Source organism: Zingiber officinale, chromosome 4A (genome assembly GCF_018446385.1).
Source record: "Zingiber officinale cultivar Zhangliang chromosome 4A, Zo_v1.1, whole genome shotgun sequence".
Taxonomy (NCBI): Eukaryota; Viridiplantae; Streptophyta; class Magnoliopsida; order Zingiberales; family Zingiberaceae; genus Zingiber; species Zingiber officinale.
Window position 1 is genome coordinate 2,335,768 of NC_055992.1, and position 19,596 is coordinate 2,355,363.

At 42.8% G+C, this 19,596-nt stretch overlaps 1 protein-coding gene and 1 pseudogene across 1 annotated transcript; one reads left to right on the forward strand and one right to left on the reverse strand.

Moving 5' to 3' along the window:
• Nucleotides 1-2,599: 2,599 nt before the first annotated feature.
• On the reverse strand, nucleotides 2,600-8,105 carry LOC121969101 (annotated as a pseudogene).
• A 6,401-nt stretch (nucleotides 8,106-14,506) lies between these two features.
• On the forward strand, nucleotides 14,507-16,304 carry LOC121973050 (stearoyl-[acyl-carrier-protein] 9-desaturase, chloroplastic-like). The gene is made up of 3 exons (XM_042524650.1): nucleotides 14,507-14,631; nucleotides 14,939-15,437; nucleotides 15,744-16,304. Exons 1-3 carry the CDS (start codon nucleotides 14,507-14,509, stop codon nucleotides 16,302-16,304), a joined length of 1,185 nt encoding a protein of 394 aa, XP_042380584.1.
• Nucleotides 16,305-19,596: the final 3,292 nt, after the last annotated feature.

A 19,596-nucleotide genomic window follows, 5' to 3' on the forward strand; every position in this document is an offset into this window, starting at 1 on the left:
TTACTGTCTTTTATCACTAGACCTCAGCCTTAATATATATATTTTTTCTATTTCTTGTATTAATTATTTTTATCTTTTGGTCCATACCGAGAATGGTCATTAATCTTCTACAAATTAAATAATTATCCATATATATATATATATATTTGTTTTATTATTATAACTTTTTTATTCATATGAAAATTTTTAGACATTAAGATATTTTGCTTACGCTTATGTTTAATTTGTGGGGTTGATAATATTAACGCACTGAAAATTTTACAAGAAAATTGACGTCTGATAAATTAACATTTTTGAAATAGAAAATACAAATACATTTGTCTAGAAAATTAAAACAGTTCAATATTAATTTTAAATTATAGATTAATTTTTGATTCAGTTTGTAATCTAATTTTTATTAAAATAAATTCTATTGTGCATATAAGAATATCAATATTCTGATAGGATATTTATAATTTTACAATATTTAGATATTGGTTTTGAAGGTGCACTTGCCTTTGTGACAAATTCTATTGTGCATAAAAATAATTTTACAATAAATTAATTTGTGATTAACTATTCATTAAAATTATATATATATTTTTTTCTTTTTATTTTTTTTTAAATTTTGAATTAAAAAAATAATTAAAATATTTTTTAAAAATTTTATTTATAGGTTCATGCTTCTCAATTATGTCATAATTTGTAGGTCATTTTTTTTTAAAAAAGATTTCACCTTAAGTTCAGATTTTTCAATTGGATTATAATATTTAGTAAAAATAAAAATGAAATAAATTTTAATATTTATGGAGTATTGTAATATGTTTAGGGGAAATATTCATGGATTAGAGATTTATATATAAGGAAATATTAAATTTTTAAAATTCAAAATCGAAATAATAATAGATATCGTATGTCATTATTTATTATTATTATTTTTAAATTTTGAATTAAAAAAATTAATTAAAATATTTTTAAGATTTTATTTTAGGGTTCATGCATCCCAATTGTATTATAATTTTTAAATTATTTTTTTTTAAGATTTTATCTCTAGGGTTTAGATATCGTAATTGGATTTGAAGATTTATATATATAGAAATTAAATTTTTGCCTCAATGGGTTGACGGGTATAAAAACTCATTGTTACAATAGATTTTAAAATTAATTTTTAGTGGATGTAAAAATATTACAGTGTTTGATCTCCAACTGCTATGTTAGGATAAATATTTTTTATAATTTATCCTCTTTCAAAAGATACGGAGTCCTACTGAAATAACCGGTAAGTGACGGTTTCAATGCAATGTACTAAATCTATAGTTTCAAAAACTTTATTCGTTGACAGCGATCATCCAGAAAATTCATAAGCTTCTAAAATATTCTTTGTATAATTTATTAGACTTCCTTCCTCCTTGTATCTATAAAATTTATTTGTAAAACAATTCATATTTATTTACGTTGATTTTTTATGTGCAAAGTTATAATTTAGCGCCTAACTAAACCATTTGTATTTTATTTACAAAATAATTTTATTTCGATACAAATTTAGCCTTATAACTAATTTATAAATTTAAACCATTAAAATTTTAATCATTATAAACTTTTAGATATCCTGATTAGAATGCTATTATATTTATGATTTAAAGAATTCATCCGAAATTTATTTATGCAACAACTTTTTTGATGCTTTGTATTTAAATGAGTGAGCCCATTGTTTTGATAAGTTGATTAAAATTAAATCATTTATTTCTCTTTCTTTACTCTTGGAGTGTGGGAGGACTTAATTAAATTAACTTGTCCTTTGTATTTATGCAACTTATAATTGACCGTCAAATACCTAAAAGGGTGAGAAGAGTTTTACTCTTGGAGTGTGGGAGGACTTAATTAAATTAACTTGTCCTTTGTATTTATGCAACTTATAATTGACCGTCAAATACCTAAAAGGGTGAGAAGAGTTTCTCTGACATACTCAACAATAACTCAATTCAATAAGTACAATGAGGGGGCTGGATCAACCGGTTAAGGCGTGGTATTCTTGTACAATGAGTCGTAGGGTCGAAGGTCCACGGACGCGCACTGGATGAATAATCTGGGCCGGCCGTGTTAAATTCCGGAGACACCACGCTTTACCCGGGCCAGCATTCACCGCTGATTTACCTCCTCCTAGGATCCCTGTGGGGCCAGGCCTAGGGGGCCGCTGGGTGGCGGGACTCGCCTTTTTGCACAATAAGTACAATGAGGGGGAAATACATTATTATGCCCCTTTTATTTTTGAGTTTTTCCACTTATGTACTTATGTCCTTAAGTTTTTCCACTTATGTACTTATGTCCTTAAGATGTTTTCGTTTCCATTTATATCCCTCTTAAATCGTTTTTGTTCCCACTTATGTCCCTACCGTTAACTTGTCCGTGAAAATGAAACGGAAGTGCACGTGCTTATAAAAATCCTAAATTAAAGTACACTATTATATCCCTCTTTTTTCTGAGTTTTTACATTTATGTTCCTAAAATATTTTCATTTGCATTTATATCTCTCTTCTTTTATTTTTGTTCCTGATAATATCCTCGCTGTTAATTGCTATGTCAATATCAAATGGAAATGACACGTGACATGCACATGACTTTATTCTCCGTTGTCATACGTTTTAGCACCCACTGGCTCGCAGCAGACTGACATGCCACTGTTCATGGAGAAGAGTTGGTCGTCATGCGTCAGAGGTTTGGGGTAGCAACTCTTTTCGTTGGGAGCTTTCCGATTAGTGAGCCTGCTCCTTGAACTCCACCGCACACCGTCGGCCTGGCTCCTCAAGTCGATGAAGCACAGGTCGTTGTATTTGTTGACAACACAAATGGAACGGGCTCTTCAACGAAGGTGGTGTGGAGGACGCGCTTCTCGGCTAGGAAGGCCAAAACCAATGCGTTGGTGTCCGACCACGACCACACCACACCACACCCTTGGCTTTGAAGTCTAAGAGGCCGATGAAGTTGGTGTCTCTTCGCAGGAACAATGTCACCACCATCAGACACTTGCCAGCATTGAGAAGTCAACCTGTTTATCGGTATCTTGGTCCCACACCCCCGATGTCGTATTCGTTGTAGTGCTCTTTACAGGTGACGAAGATCTTCCGGTCGGCGTTGCTGAAGCTAAGCGCGCCAGTAGTGAAGCCCTTGACTTGGTTATAGTGGGTGACGCAGAAATTAAATGGTGACGGAACTCGCGAGTGGAGATCGAGAAAATGCTCATGCCGCTGCCCCCCTTGCCCAGCCGCTCTCAGGCGGTGATCATGATGTTGCAGGCGTCGATGTAGCCAACGTCGTTGACCCACTGGAAGTCGAGGATGATGGGTGAGTGAGCTTCTAGCATCCAATCATAGACGTGGACCATACTATCGTGGGAGACACATCTTTGGCCGTTAGGGTCAGCACGGATGGCTGTCCCGTCACCATGAGTGCAACCGGAGACGGAGCTGGCAAGTTGGAGGCAATTCCCGTTGAAGGCGCCCCACCGGCCGATGCGGACCTTGTCGAGGAGGCCATAAAAGAGGGCCTCACGAAAGAATAACTTATCGGGAGTGTTGGGCGGGATGTAGAGTTCGCCAGTGCGGAGGAGATCGAGGAGCCCGACAAAGCAGGGCTGATTGCGGTTGATAAAGTACTCAGCCTCCTTTGACTGTCGGACGCTCCACGAATCATCGAGGGTTTTGAGTTAGAATTTCCAGTCGTTCCGTCTGATATTGACGTAGCATTAATTAATGGAGAAGATATTATCAAGAATAAAAATAAAAGAAGAGGGATATAAAAGAAAAAAGAGGGACATAATAGTGTACTTTAATTTAGGATTTTTATAAGTACGTGCACTTTCGTTTCATTTTCACGGACGAGTTAACGGTAGGGACATAAGTGGGAACAAAAATGATTTAGAAGGGATATAAATGGAAATGAAAATATCTTAGGGACATAAGTGGAAAAACTCAAAACCAAGAGGGATATAATAATGTATTTCCCCGTACAATAAGTTATCAGTAATTAAAACAGTTACATGGGCCAATTAATTGTAATGCCAAAAGAAAAGTTTATGTTCAAGTTTCTAGACATGCTTTCTATTTTCATGAGGTAATTATGGTCCAAGAAAAATAAATCTCTCTTTGATTTTTTTTCCTGAAAATATTTTTATAATTATCAGGATCTTTGTTACTAAAATACCTCTTAATTCTCAATAGTCAATTCTTTATCAAAACTTAAATTTTGATGAAGACTTGAACCTTACGAGTATTTAGAGTCCTTATTTTTTTTAATAATCATTCACTACAAATTTATTTTTTCACTTAATTAAAATTTAACTATATCATTAAATATTAAAATGCATTACAAAATTTTAAAAATAGAATTTAAATAATTATAAGGTGTATTATTGTTTAAGCACACAAAACTTAGTTCTATTTAAAAGGATTATTCAAAAATGTTCTTAAATGTAACTTCAAAACTAAAAAAAATAATATATCATTTGTTCTAAGTTGCACCAAAGTATTTGCTAAAAGTATGAACAAGAAAACTTGGAAATTGTATGTTAAATTGTTGATGAAAAAACTTTGTAGACGGGCATTCCTTCACTTGATGAATGAAATATTAAGTGCAAAGATTAGCTAAATATGGGGGTAGTCTTAAGGTCTCAAAATTACTTTAAATCAAAACCATTACATTCTTGAAAGCCTTTTGATTTTAACCATTCTTTTAGATTTAAATTCCACAGTCTGAATTAATTTAGAGATATGAGTTTTTAAAATTTTCATAATCTTAAAATAATTTGGCTCGATTTAGATTGTGAATCAGGTCTGAGGGGATATGATTACACCAAGGAGAAATTCCCAAGAGTATAATGTTCATGGTTTAAAGTGATTGCGAGGTTTCTAAAGTTATTAATGAGTTTTAACCAAAACTCATAGATAGTTGCACAATATTCAGAATTTCAAAATCTTGATATGGTTTGAATTAGGAAAATTCTAGGAACCCTTTGGTGGTATTAGTAAGTATAAAGTCTTAGTCATTTTTTAATGAGTTTGTGTAAAATTATCATAATATTGTGAAAATTTTAAAAATCTACATCTCTCAATTTAGATCGTGGAATCTAAGTATGAGGGCATGATTACACTTAATGATCTTAATTTGAAGCGGCTTAAGGTTCCTAAGACTATATATTAATTAGTTTTGATCAAAATTTACTAATAAACCAATAATACTCAAGAATTTTCAAATTCAATCTAAAGTAGGAGACTTCTCGAAACTATTTGGTGTTACTAATGAGCAAATATGCCAGTCATACAAATGTAAGGATTTTGATTTTAAGTAAAAAATTGTAACTATGCCTTTAAACATAATAAAACATAATGCATAATGATTGACATACCTAAATATAAAAAGGGTAAAAATAAAATAAAATAAAAAGGTATAACTATGCTTTAAACATAGATTCCATACTAGAATTATGAATTTTTAAAATTGACATTCCTTTAAGCTTTGAGAGTTGTGTAATGATTTTAGTAGTCATTATGGACAATCAACTACTAATTACAAATGAAACTTAATAAATTTAGAAATGGATTAATGAACTCACAGTTGGTTAGCCATCATCTCATAAAATAAGAACATTCACATCAATTTTCTTATCACTATATCTAAAATTTAAGATAAATAATTCACTTTATTAAATTTAAACAATCACTTTTTATTACACACTAAATTAATTATCTTAAAATTTTTATCATCCTAAATTTAGAGAATTATCATTTATCAAATCTAAATTTAGGAAATGGATAAACAAACTAATGTAAAAAAAATTTTAGCTAAAATTTTTAAATATGGTAGTTGATATGTGATCCGGTGATAAGGATGGGGGGCTCACAGTGGTAGAGGTTAATGACACGTGGGTCGGGCAGTTAAAGTCCAGGGGGTCTGCCAATGGTTCCTGCCGATAGGAGCCAAGACTTGGACTAGCAGTTGAGATAGCAGCCGAACCAGTATGTAACCTAACCAAACCGTAGGCCGGGTTGCCGACGCTCAGAAGAGGAGTTGGTCTGCCGAGCGGTCTGTCCGCCCGGCTGAGCGCCAAGCCGAGTAGTGTTGCTCGTCTGAGTGTGCGACCGAGCGGCCTTTCCGCTCGACCCGGCATGCTCCCTTGACCGGATGCTGGGAGGCTTGAGCGGGCGTCCCATTCGGCCCGGTGACAAACAAACAATGCAGAAGAGGACAAAGGGGCAATGGGTGACATCGACCTCAAGACAGCTGCTGCCGACGGGCAGCATGGTCGGCGGCCGGGTCGTACAGAGAATCGTACGGTGGAAGTTTCCACTGTCCTGTCAGGGATATGCTCGGACAGTTGCGGTATGGCATCAGACACGCTTTTCTGACACGACCACTTCAGGTATGCTTTGAGGAGCGTGCATACTTTGGGATACGTGCACACTTTGGGATGTGTTCATGCATCCCCCGGGAGCCCTATATAAGGACCCCCAGGCTTCGATGGAGGTATGCATTCTACATCATTGTAGCTACAGTTCTCATTCTCGTCATTCTCTCTTTCCGCTGGAGTTGACTTGAGCGTCGGAGGGTCGTTGCCGGGAACCCCTTCCCGGCTCGATTTTGTACTTGCAGGTTTTCGCCGGAGGTTCACAGCAGTCGAAGGTCTATACGTCATCACCGGGAGCGCCACGTACCCAACATTCATAGACTCAACACTCGGACAGGATCAAATTGGCGCCGTCTATGGGAACACACCTGAATCCGAGCCGAGAAGATGGAAGAAGCTGGACGCCAACTCATGGTGACGCTCTCTTCCGAGGAGCCCAACGCACTCATCTAAGCGCGAGCTGCGAAGATGGTCAAGCAACAACAGAAGGCCCAAGCAGAGCGGATAGCGCAACAGGCCACCTCGGTTTTTGGTGGCCGAGCGGCGATGGAGGACCGACCGGAGCAATACTCTACTTGGGAACAGAATAAGGGGCAGATTGGCACATCGAGAGATGCGCCGCCCGCCCCTATTCCGTTTCATCGGGCAATGTTCCAGACTCCGTCGGAGCTGGCCCTAGCCAACCAGGGATCGTCCGATGAAGCGCCCGTGCGGGACGCCAGGAAGGAGAAGGCGCCGCGGGCTGAGTCATCCCCCGAGCGGGTCAATCGCCAGTTCTCCGAGGCTATCTTACAAGACCCTCTCCCAAAGCATTACGCTCCCATATCGATCGGAGGGTATAACTGTACAACCGATCCGGATGACCATCTCGGTAAGTTCGATAATGTTGCTACTATCCATCAATACACCGACGGAATCAAATGCAGAGTCTTCCTCACTACATTGTCCGGTTCGGCACAACGTTGGTTCCGGAGGTTGCCGGACGGATCAATTCAGAGCTTCAGAGACTTCCGAATGGCATTCCTTCATCACTTTGCCAGCAGTCGACGCTATCAGAAGACCGGCGTCAGCCTCTTTTCCATGAAGCAGGGGCCAAGAGAAACACTCCGAGCCTACATCCAACACTTCAACCAAGCAGCTATGGACATCCCTGCGGTCTCATCCGAGACAATGATGCATGCTTTCACACAAGGCTTAGTCGACGGGGACTTCTTTCGCTCGCTCATCAGAAAGCCGCCTCGTGACTACGACCACATGCTGAAAAAAGCAAGTGAGTATATTAACGTGGAGGAAGCACAGGTGACCCGAAAGAAGGAAGCACCACGCGAGCCTTTGACCTCGACTGAACGAAGACCACACACCAGCCAGCAACCGCCGAGAGGACGACGTGCCGAGGGAATAAGGCCACCTCAAGATTCCAGGTCGCCCGCCGTTCAGCACATTGCGGCCGAGCGGCCTAGACAAAAAGGCAAGGTATGGACGCCCCTGTTTTGCAGAATCCATCAATCAACCACTCACAACACTCGAGACTGCCGAATTCTCCCCCTGGTTAGCCAACCTGAGCCAAGGAACTATCGCCGTCGGTCACCTTCACTGGACAGGCAAGCTCATCATCAGAACACCGAACGGTGAATGACCAGACGTTCACCCGAGCAGCATCACCATTAGCAGCATCGTCACCATCCAAGGGCCAACCCCCGAGCCTCACAGGAGCAAACGAGACCATCCGCTCGGGAGGAGGAAAATAGAAGCAAAGCAGCTCGGGGCGAGATTAACATCATCGCCGGTGGACCGACGGGCGGTGACTTGAATCGGGCCAGAAAGTCGCACGCCCGGCAACTCAGGATCCACGCGGTTGGTTGGTTGCAGCCATGAACGGGCATCCAGACCCGAGATCAGCTTTGGTCCCAGGAACCTTGAGGGAGTTGAAGTACCCTACGATGACGCCCTCATCATCCGAGCGGTAATAGCTAACTACACTATTCACCGCAAATTTATTGATACAAGCAGCTCGGTAAACATTATCTTCAAGAAGGCGTTTGACCAGCTTCAAATTGATCGAGCCGAGCTATTGCCCATGACGACCCTGTTATATGGGTTCACTGGCAATGAAGTCCTCCAATTGGGCAGACCAGGTTGGCTATCTCGCTAGGAGAAGAGCCGCTACGGAGGACGCGGATCACTAACTTCATTGTGGTCGATGCCCCTCTGCTTACAATGTAATATTGGGACGACCGACCCTCAATGAGTTCCAGGCGGTCGTCTCAAACTTTTGCCAAAAATCAAATTCCCCGTAGAAGATCGAGTGGGAGAAGTCCGGGGAGTTCAGCTGGCGGCCCGGCGATGCTATGTGGAGATGGTCCGAGCCTAAGCAAAGTCCGCTCGGAAAGCACCACGCCTTGAGGTAAACGCTATAACTGAAAAGCCCCCTACTTTGGTTTATGAAGAAAAGGAGGAAGTACATATTCGGGAAGGCCGACCAGAGGCCACCACATTCATTGCGTCCGATCTGGAAGAAGAACGGAAGGAAGAGTTGGTCAAATGCCTCCAGTAGAATCACGACGTCTTCGCGTAGTCAACGCACGAGCTGCCAGGGATCTCGCCAAGCGTTGCGCAGCACGAGCTCCATGTCTGGCCGGACGCTCGTCCCGTCAAGCAAAGGAAGCGAGACTATAGTGCCGAGCAGAACATCATCATACGGGCGGAAGTCGAGAAGCTCTTGGAGGTCGGCCACATATGTGAGGTACATCTCCCGAGTTGGTTAGCGAATGTGGTATTGGTCTCCAAGTCTGGCAACAAATGGCGGGTCTGCATCGATTTTCGTGATCTAAATAAGGCATGCCCAAAGGACTTCTACCCTCTGCCCTGAATTGACCAAATGGTGGACTCGACCGCTGGATGCGAGCTGATATGCATGTTGGATGCTTATCAAGGGTACCACCAAGTGCCGCTCGCCCGGGAAGACCAAGAGAAAGTGAGCTTCATTACGGCGGACGACACCTATTGCTACAACGTAGAGCGAGCCAATGCCGTTGTCCAGTTGATGGCTTACCGGCAGAGGATGAAGCAAAACTACAATAAGCGGATAATGCCCAGATCTTTTTAGGTCGGTGACCTCGTCTGGAAGAAAGTCAAGTTGGTCGACGAAGTGACCAAGATGGGAGCTCCTTGGGTTGGACTGTTCAAGATTATAGGAAAGCTCCGTTCAGGCGCCTATTACCTCGAGGATGAAAATGGACGGAAGCTAGAGCGACCCTGGAGTGCGAGCCACCTCCAGCCATACCGAGTTGGATAAAAGGTGCGCCAATGTAAAACACGACATATATTTGTCACCCTTTGTCCAGGAAGTAAAAAACAGAAGGGTTTTTGCAAAATCACAGTCGTTCTAGCGGCGATGTTAAATCCCAGAGTCGGACCGGTGACTATAAATCCCCCGGCCCGAAGACCATTGAGCGGCGACGTTAAATCCTAGAGTCGGGCCGGCGACTATAAACCCCCCCTGCCCGAAGACTGTTGAGCGGCAACGTTAAATCCCAGAGTCGGACCGGTGACTATAAACCCTCCGGCTCGAACACCGCCGAGTGTCGCTCGGAAAGAGTGTGTTTTGAGAAGTAAACAAGAACAAAATGAAAAGGTTATGTTGACTCGTCGCATGGCCAATACGTAGACAAAAAGTCGGATAAAATTCGGATAAATTTGGATTATACTAACTCGCCGAACGACGAGTATACAGATGCCACTTCAAAATTTAAAGGCACTCCTCACTCCAGAACATCGAAGATTGGCTCGGAGATGGTTTCCAACAGTCCGGCCAGGTCTCTGGGGGGGACGAACGTCGTCTCCGGAAGATGGCCCTTGGCCTTCAGATAGGCAGTCATAGCATGGATGGCTTCCTCAAAGGCCAGGACAAGCCGATCGCTGAGCTTATTGCCAAATTCTTCCGAACGAACATAGTTTTGCCTCATCACCGCGAAGCGACCTAATTCGCCGTCTTGGTACTCCTTGAGACCAGCTCGAGCAGCTTCGAGGGCGTCCTGGAGATCCTTCTTATCTCCTTAAAATTTAACTTGGTCTGCCGATCAGCTTTCTCGCTCAGCGGATAGCAGGCCAGTCAATTCTTGAACGCGTTGCTCCAGCGCTCGGGCCTGCGCATTCATTGCCTCTAGATCAGAAACGACCCTATATATTCTTCCTGTTAGTTGCCAGCTTGATCTCCTGGTCGTGAGACTTAACCTGAGCTTCGAGCCCAGCTACCTTGGTTTCCAGGCCAGAAGATTTGTGTCGCTCGACCTCCAGCAGTTTTTCTGTTTTGTTCATCTCGGTCCGAAACATGGCGTACGAGGGCCCCTGAGCTGGCGCCCCTCTAGAAATCTGGAGTTTCTTCAACTCTTCCTCTAGCGCCGCCAGGAGGTTGCTGACCGCAATGTTCTCCACCCAGGTTTACGCTCAGATGAAATAATATCAAGAACCAAGCAAAATAATCATATAGGAGTTGGAAGGGCATACCCCGGTAGCCTGTTGCAAGTGGTTGTCACCGAGCTGACCGGGAGTCATTAGGGCAACGCGGGCTCTCGCATCCTCCCATATTTTGGCAAGTGGTCCGTGGATGGTGATTTGATGTTCAGGGGCAGTTGGCCGATCAACCGCTAGAAGGAATTCTTCTGTTGGGAGATGTAGGACAACCTTAATCACTCGACGGCCGCTCGGATTAGACTGGGCTGAAGTTGAGCGACCGGACGACTCGCCGAGCGGAGCAGAGATTATGCCCGAGCGCCTAAGCCGACGATGGGCTAGGGGCGGAGAACTGACGGGCTGCCTTTGAGGGAAGCCACTAGCAGATCGAGTTGTGAGAGAGTTCGATCTGAGGAAATTGCCTAGACCGCAACGGGGGCTAGGTCGACTGCTGCAGAAGGAGTGCCTTCCTGCTCTGACACTGGTTCCACAGATATAGCCGAATGGGCAGGAGGATCCATCCGGCGCCGTTTGCGTGTCACCAGCGGAGCGTCGTCGGCCGAGTGCCCAACGTCCTATGGCGTAGGATGTCCAACAGACGAGGTAGCATCGCCGACCGCTTCGATTGCAAGTTCCCGAACGGCCGACTCTCCGACGGCGGGGTGGATCTTCTTCGCTCTCACCCTCGTGTGAGCCGACCGGCGCAATGCCCCGGTCGGCCATCTCCTTAGCTGTCGCCGCCTCTATCTCGGCGGCCCTCAACTTCATCCGATCAGTGGCCTTGGCGCGCCACATGATGCCGACTGAATAAAAGAAGAATAAATTAGTTAGACCAAAAGGAAAGGGGGCGAGGAAAACGCATACCCATGCTGCTCGGAAGCTTCGTTCGGATCGGACTCAATCCGAATATGTACAGCACACCCTCACAAAGCAGCTTATGGATGTTGAATTTCTGCCCAACCAGTTGGTTGGCTTGGAGGTAGGTCGGCTGTCTCTTGTATTTACCAAGGTCAAGCGAGGTCGGCACGACGGTCTTCCATTTGGTTCGGAAAGCTGACAGCTCGGGAAGACGAAGGTAAAAGAAGTACTCCTTCCAATGTTTATTCGAGGTCGATATTTTGTCGAAGAAAACAAGGCCAATCCGCAACTGGAAGAGGAAGGTGCCCCACTCGGACTATTTGGGATAGTAGAAATAATAGAAAATCTTAGGGACTAAGGGAATGTCGTATAGCCTAAAGAGGACAACTACTCACACAACAACCTGAATGAGTTTGGGACGAGTTGGCCGAGCGGGAGGCGGAAATAGTTACACACTTCAAGGATAAACGGATGAAGAGGAAAACACAGACCAGCTACAAATTGGTCTCAGAAGAAACAAGTAGTGTCAGGCGGCGGGTCGTGTGGCCGATCGGATGAGGTAGCTAATATTAATCTATGGGCAGAAGGGAGTTCGAAGTCGTGGACGAAGTTCGTCGCGTCACCCTCATCGAACCGGCTCTCCATGGTCGTATACCAGAGGCCAGGAGAGGGATTAGACGGTTATGAGGTGCTCGCCATCGCCGGAACAGTAGAGAAAATGAGAACCAGAGAAAAACAAAAAGATTGATGAAAGAGAGGGTCGGAACAGTACCGAACGAACACAGATATCGCTAGAATACTAAAGAAAGCACAAAGAAGAAGATAAAGGGCAGGGAGTCCTTACAGGAAAGGATGGCTGAGAGAGGAAGCGAGAGATTGCCAGGACGCTGAGAAACTGGTTCGCCAGAGCACAAAGCGCGAACGAAAGCCTCTGAACGCACGAACGCAAAAGTGCGGTGGGGGATAGCGATGAAGGCTTTACAAGGATGGGCCCGATGCTGCCTAGCCGTCGGATTCAGGTCACGGGACCCGAAGCCTCCATCTGACCGTTCATTTCAAACAGCCGAGGGTCCCGTCGGAAGTGACGCCACCGCTGCATGATGATGGCGACAGCGCCACGTGGCACCCGGTCATAGGATCGTATTTAATGAGCGCCATTACGTGTTCAGGGACGCATGCTCAGCCTTAATGGCGAGGATTTGCACGAATTTTGAGGGGATTCTAAAAACGTCAGCATGGATCGACTTACAACCGACCCGACAACTAGCGGAAAGAAATGAAACAAGTTCTATCAGGTAATTTGCCGAACGGCCGTAGGGCGCTTTCATTAGGCCCGTGCAGAAAAACATTTACATCAGTGGCTGAGCGGCCATCATTCCACTGAACTAACAGTCCAGTCAATCGGACCTATTGCCTCCTTCGACTATACTTGAGGGGAAGACAAGTGATCTGGTGATAAGGATGGGGGGCCCACAGTGGTAGAGGTCAACGACACGTGGGTCGGGCAGTCAAAGTCCAGGGGGGCCGCTAATGGTTCCTGCCGATAGGAGACAAGACTTAGCCTAGCAGTCGAGATAGCAGCCGAACCAGTATGCAGCCTAACCGAACCGCAGGTCGGGTTACCGACGCTCAGAAGAGGAGTTGGTCTGCCGAGCGGTCTGTCCGCCCGGCTGAGCGCCAAGCAGAGCAGTGTTGCTCCTCCGAGTGTGTGATCGAGTGGCCTTCCCGCTCAGCTCGACACGCTCCCTTGACCGGATGCTGGGAGGCATGAGCGGCCGTCCCGTTCGGCTCGGTGACAGACAAACAACGTAGAAGAGGACAAAAGGGGCAGTGGGTGACATCGACCTCGAGACAGTTGCCGCCGACGGGCAGCATGGTCGGCGGCTGGGTCGTACAGAGAATCGTACGGTGGAAGTTTTCATTGTCCTGTCAGGGATATGCTCGGACAGTTGTGGTATGGTGTCAGACACGCTTTTCTGACATGGTAACTTCAGGTATGCTTTGAGAAGCGTGTACGCTTTGGGATGCGTGCACGCATCCCCCGGTAGTCCTATATAAGGACCCCCAGGCTTCGACTGAGGTATGCATTCTACATCACCGTAGCTACAGTTCTCATTCTTGTCATTCTCTCTTTCCGCTGGAGTTGACTTGAGTGTCGAAGGGCCGTTGCCGGGAACCCCTTCCTGGCTCGATTTTATGCTTGCAGGTTCTCGCCGGAGGTTCACAACAGTCGAAGGTCTATATATCATCACCGAAAGTACCACGTACTCAGCATTTATCGATTCAACACTCGAACATGATCAATATGAATGCTAAGAATATAATTGAAAAAGGTTACATGATTTCGTTAATATAAAAGTTGAGTATGTAACTGCATGAGCGGTTCCATAAATCGATGTTTTAATTTACCGATTAATGAAACTCCACTATTAATTATATAACCGTTGGTTAGGCATGAGGCATCATCTCATAAAATAAGGGTACAATTGAAAACGGTTACCTGATTTCGTTAATATAAAAATTGATCGTGTCGGGGTGTTTCAAACAGTAATTAGGTGGTGATTTTTTTTTTCCAAATGACAATTCTAATTTCGATTTAAACATATGTTAGGTGAAAATTTTCAAGCGACTAATAAATAAACAAATAAATAAATAATAAAAACGGCATGTGCGGTTGAAGAAATTGAAGTTTTAATTTTGGTTGCTATTTGAAATCATCGTCTAAGGGTAGAGAGGTAATTGTCACCGCCTTTATATATATATGCTGGCTAACGTGGAAGCAGGGCGAGCAGAGAGAAGGAAGGAAGAAGGCCTGCGATGGCTTCTCTTGTGGGTTTTTATCCGCAAACGCTCTTCTTCTCTCGCCGGGAAGGCTGTCGGAATGCTAGATCGATTGGCAGAGTCTTCACGGCCTCCCCCATCGGATCCTCCGCCGTCACCGAGTGAGCTCGTTTACTCCTTAGGACTTATTTAGTTGATCTTGTAATATATATGCTACACATGAACGACAGATCATGGATATTGGGCCCAACAGTTTGATGTTATGTTTTATTGTTAGCATGCTTATTGGCATATACTTCTACAAGCATTAAGTTGTTCATTTTAGCAATCATTTTGTATTGACTTGCGGCTTAAGTTGTATTTTATATTCTCATGGCAATCTTTCAGGAAACTAAGTTGAGGGTGGATTTAGCTACTCATTCTATTTTATTTATATATATTTTTAATCGTTCCGTACGTGTGTTTCAGAGTTGAGACTCCAAACAAACCCTTCGCACCTCGCGATTTGCATCTTCAAGTCACTCACTCGTTGCCGCCCCAGAAGATTGAGATTTTCAAGTCATTACAGGATTGGGCGGAAACTAATATCTTGGTGCATTTGAAGCCTGTCGAAAAGTGTTGGCAGCCACAAGACTTGCTGCCCGATCCTTCTTCCGAGGGATTTTACGAGGAAGTCAGTGAACTGAGAGAACGCTGCAAGGAGATTCCTGATGATTATCTTGTTTGCTTGGTCGGAGACATGATCACCGAGGAAGCCGTTCCTACATATCAAACAATGCTCAACACTTATGATGGCGTTCGAGATGAGACGGGTGCGAGCCCTACTTCTTGGGCCATTTGGACAAGGGCTTGGACCGCTGAAGAAAATAGACACGGTGACCTTCTCAACAAGTACCTATATCTATCTGGAAGAGTGGACATGAGGCAGATTGAGAAAACAATTCAGTATCTGATTGGATCAGGAATGGTACGTAATCTATATCTCTACTTGATATTAATTAATAGTACATATTTTGGTACTTAAGCTGTCCCCTCGGGACGGTGCGATGGTTAAGACATAGGGTATTGTCACATGAGGTCTTGGGATTGAAACTCGACGTGATCGAGCATAATCTCTCCCATGTCTTGATCATTTGTACTAATGGTTAGTAGTTACCTGTGATTTACCTCCTTTGTGTTAACCTAGAGACGGATTGATAGGGACACTTGAGGCGAACGAATCATCTTTTTTTTTTTCCACATATTTTGGTACTTAAGCTTGCTTGATTTTCAGGATCCTGGCACTGAGAATAATCCGTACCTGGGCTTCATATACACTTCATTTCAAGAGAGAGCCACCTTCATATCCCATGGGAACACCGCGAGGCATGCCAAGGAACACGGGGACCTCAAATTGGCTCAGATATGTGGAATAATTGCGTCCGACGAGAAGCGCCACGAGACTGCATACGCTAAGATAGTCGAGAAACTGTTTGAGATAGATCCCCAAGGCACTGTGCTGGGATTTGCAGACATGATGAAGAAGAAGATCACAATGCCTGCCCATCTGATGAACGATGGTCGAGACAGTAACCTCTTTGAGCACTATTCAGCAGTTGCTCAGCGGTTGGGTGTGTACACCGCGAAGGACTACGCAGACATACTCGAGTTCCTCCTTGACAGGTGGAAGATACGCGATCTAGCTGGTCTTTCTGGTGAAGGGAACAGGGCCCAGGAATTTGTGTGTACTTTGGCTTCCAGAATAAGAAGACTTGAAGAAAGAGCACAAGCGAAGGCTAAACAAGCTCCTACCATTCCCTTCAGTTGGATTTACGACAGGAAGGTGCGACTCTAACGACCGGCATCGAATGTTTTTGACTTAATGTCGTTCTTGCATGGAAGCAAATCATATACTGATCCGTGGACTTGTTTCACCTTATAAGAACTCACGTTAATTTTCATATTACAATATTTAAAATTTAAAATAAATAATTTATTTGATTAAATTTAGATAATCATTTTTTCATTCGGTACTATATCAACTGATCCCGTCCGGAAGCTGAGTCGGATGAAGATGGACCTTGGTGTACTGGAAGTTGATGAAAAGTCGCCGAGGCGTCGGATCTACCTAATACCCCCTTGAAAGGTTTGCACGGGCGGCTGACGAAGGAAGATGACCAGGACGATGACACTGCGGCTCTGCGTACACTCAGACGAGCCCACGAGTCGTTAGAGACAAGAAACTAGGGAAAAAGTCCCCGGGTCAGGCCCTCCGATGTTCAAGTCATGTACTTTTTCCCCAGAAAACACAGAGAAAAGACGAAAAGTAAAAGCTAGTGAGGAATGACGAGTGAGCATCCCTGCATAAGGGACAAAACATCCATTTTTATACTGCAACGGATGTTTCTGGGACCTGGTAGGTGTCAGGGAATGTCGGCTGTCAGGCTTTGTCTGGCGATGAGTGACACGTGGCTTCTCCTGATAAGCTGGCGACAAAACCAAAGGGGAATGAGCCCCGACTGTTAGCATATTCCTTGACACCCTGATTATTCTCTGCCTTCATCTACTATTATCCATGGCTGGTACGTCCCGACCTGTACTCCAGGTCTGTTTCCCGACCTGCAGTTGTCTACTGTTATCCATGGCTGGTACGTTCCGACCTGTACGCCAGGTCTGTTTCCCGACCTGCACTCATCTACTGTTATCCATGGCTGGTACGTCCCAGTCTGTACGCCAGGTCTGTTTCCCGACCTGCCTTCATCTACTATTATCCATGGCTGGTACATTCCGACCTGCACGACCAGTCTGTTGCCCGACCTGCCTTCATCTACTATTATCCATGGTTGGTATGTCCCGACATGTACGCCAGGTCTGTTTCCCGACCTGCAGTTGTCTACCGTTATCCATGATTGGTACGTTCCGACCTGTACGCCAGGTCTGTTTCCCGACCTGCATTTATCTATTGTTATCCATGGCTGGTACGTTCTGACCTGTACGCCAGGTCTATATCCTGATCTACTTCGGAGGCCTTCTTCCCGACCTGTACGTCAGGTCTGTTTTCTGACCTGCATTTATCTACTGTTATCCATGGCTGGTACATCCCGACCTGTACGCCAGGTCTATATCCTGACCTACCTCGGAGACCTTCTTTGCCCAACCTTTGCGGGGTTTGTGGGCTTATTCCTCAGTCGTACCTGACCTGTGGGTCCAGTTCTTAATCGCTATCGAAGCTGGTTCTTGTTCGACTTGTGATCCTCTCTTTGACCGCTCCATCAGCTGAGACTTTGACCCTGGCCACGTAAGCTTGATTTCTGACCCCCGCGTAATCTTGACTCCTGACCAGCCACATAAGCTTGACTTCTGACCAGCCACGGAGGCTGGACTTCTGACCTCCACGTAAGCTTGACTTCTGACCATCCTGTGATCTTGACTCCTAACTACATCATCTCATTGACCCCACAATCATGCACCGTATTATCAACTATTCTAATTTTTTTATTATTTTTATTATTTTTTATTATTTTCTTCTCTTTCTTTTATTTTTATTATTATATTTATGAAATAAGTGTGAGGAGAGGATTTAAAAAAAATGAGTGGAAGGAGGGAGATTGAAATTAAATATTATTTTAAGTTTAGGGTAGAAATTTGATTTACTAAATTTAGAAAATTATTATTTATTAAATTTAAATTTAGAAAATAGATAGGGTAATTATTGTAAAATTTTTTTAACTATTTTATTTAAAATTTAAAGTAAAATTTTTAATAAGGATAGCTGAGGTGGATATTTAAATTTTTTGAATTGATTAATTTAGGGAGGTGATGATATGATCTCATTAAAAAACTTTTATCAATCATCACATGGTAAATGAGAATGAAAAGTAGTTATAAAATTCTATCCAAATGACCACTGTGATCCGTAAAATCTCTATAATATGTCTTAGTTGGGATTCGGTGTCTCTTACTTTAGTTTTGTTGTTCTCATTATTTGATGCAATAAAGATGGTATTTGGATTAATAATTACTGCATTATAAAATTTATTGTTATCACAAAATGATAATTATATTCATTTCAATATTTCCAAGTCTGTCCCTTTACTCGATGATCAAGTGGTTAGAGGACGGGATAATTTTTTTTTTCACAAGAATATCTATACACTTAGAATTTATCTCTTATCTCATTATGGTAAAATTATCACATCTCTTTAGCTACTATGGAGGAACAATAATTTTTTAAAAAGTAAATTAAAATATTAAATATTCTTTTCTTTTTAAGATTTTTTTTAATTATTCTCTGCTACCAATAAAAAATTAACAATTAAGCTCATGTAATCTATTGTCAATCTCTTCAACTAGCTCCTCTTGCTCTGGGATTTTTTAAAAAGGATTTATAAAGAATATTAGTGTTATAATTTTAATAATATCATTAGATAAATTTAAATATGAGACCTTCAATACCTTCCAAATTTTAATTTTTTATAACTGATTATTATTTATTTTTTTAGTCCGTTTCTTTTCATGTTCATCCAAATTTAGATAGTAAATAAAAAAAAGTTCCTTCTAATTTCCAATCAGCTATTAAAATTTTTATTGTTCTAAATTTCTACCAAAATTATGTTGGGATCATTGTTTTGGTGCAATCTGAGCACGGGTAAAATGACGGTATACCACCATTTTAGCGAAGTCGAGGCTAGAGTTAGACTCTATCTCTTTAAGACGAATTTACCCTGCACACGGTGCTCACGGAACATGACAATCGTCTCCCAAGATACAACGACTTTATCTTACGATAGCAGCACTGCAAATCGCAAGACATTCGAACTAAAATATGCTTCTCAAACTCTCTAATGTAAGTATGGAATGTAATGCTTACTTTGCTTGGAAGGAATTAAGTGAGTGAAATGAGAATGTGAGGACTTTATTTATACTAAATGAAGGGATATAAGAATCTCTTGGTTCAATTAGATCTCATCCATCCACTTTAAATTGGATGATGTAGATCGCATCCTTTCCTAGGAGACACACTACCTCTTTATAAGATGTCGTCTTTTAACTATACAAAAGACACTTAAACCTTTTAATTTCTCATTTATAATTTCTAACCAACTATATTTTATTTTTAAATTAAAATATCATTTTATCTTTTTAAA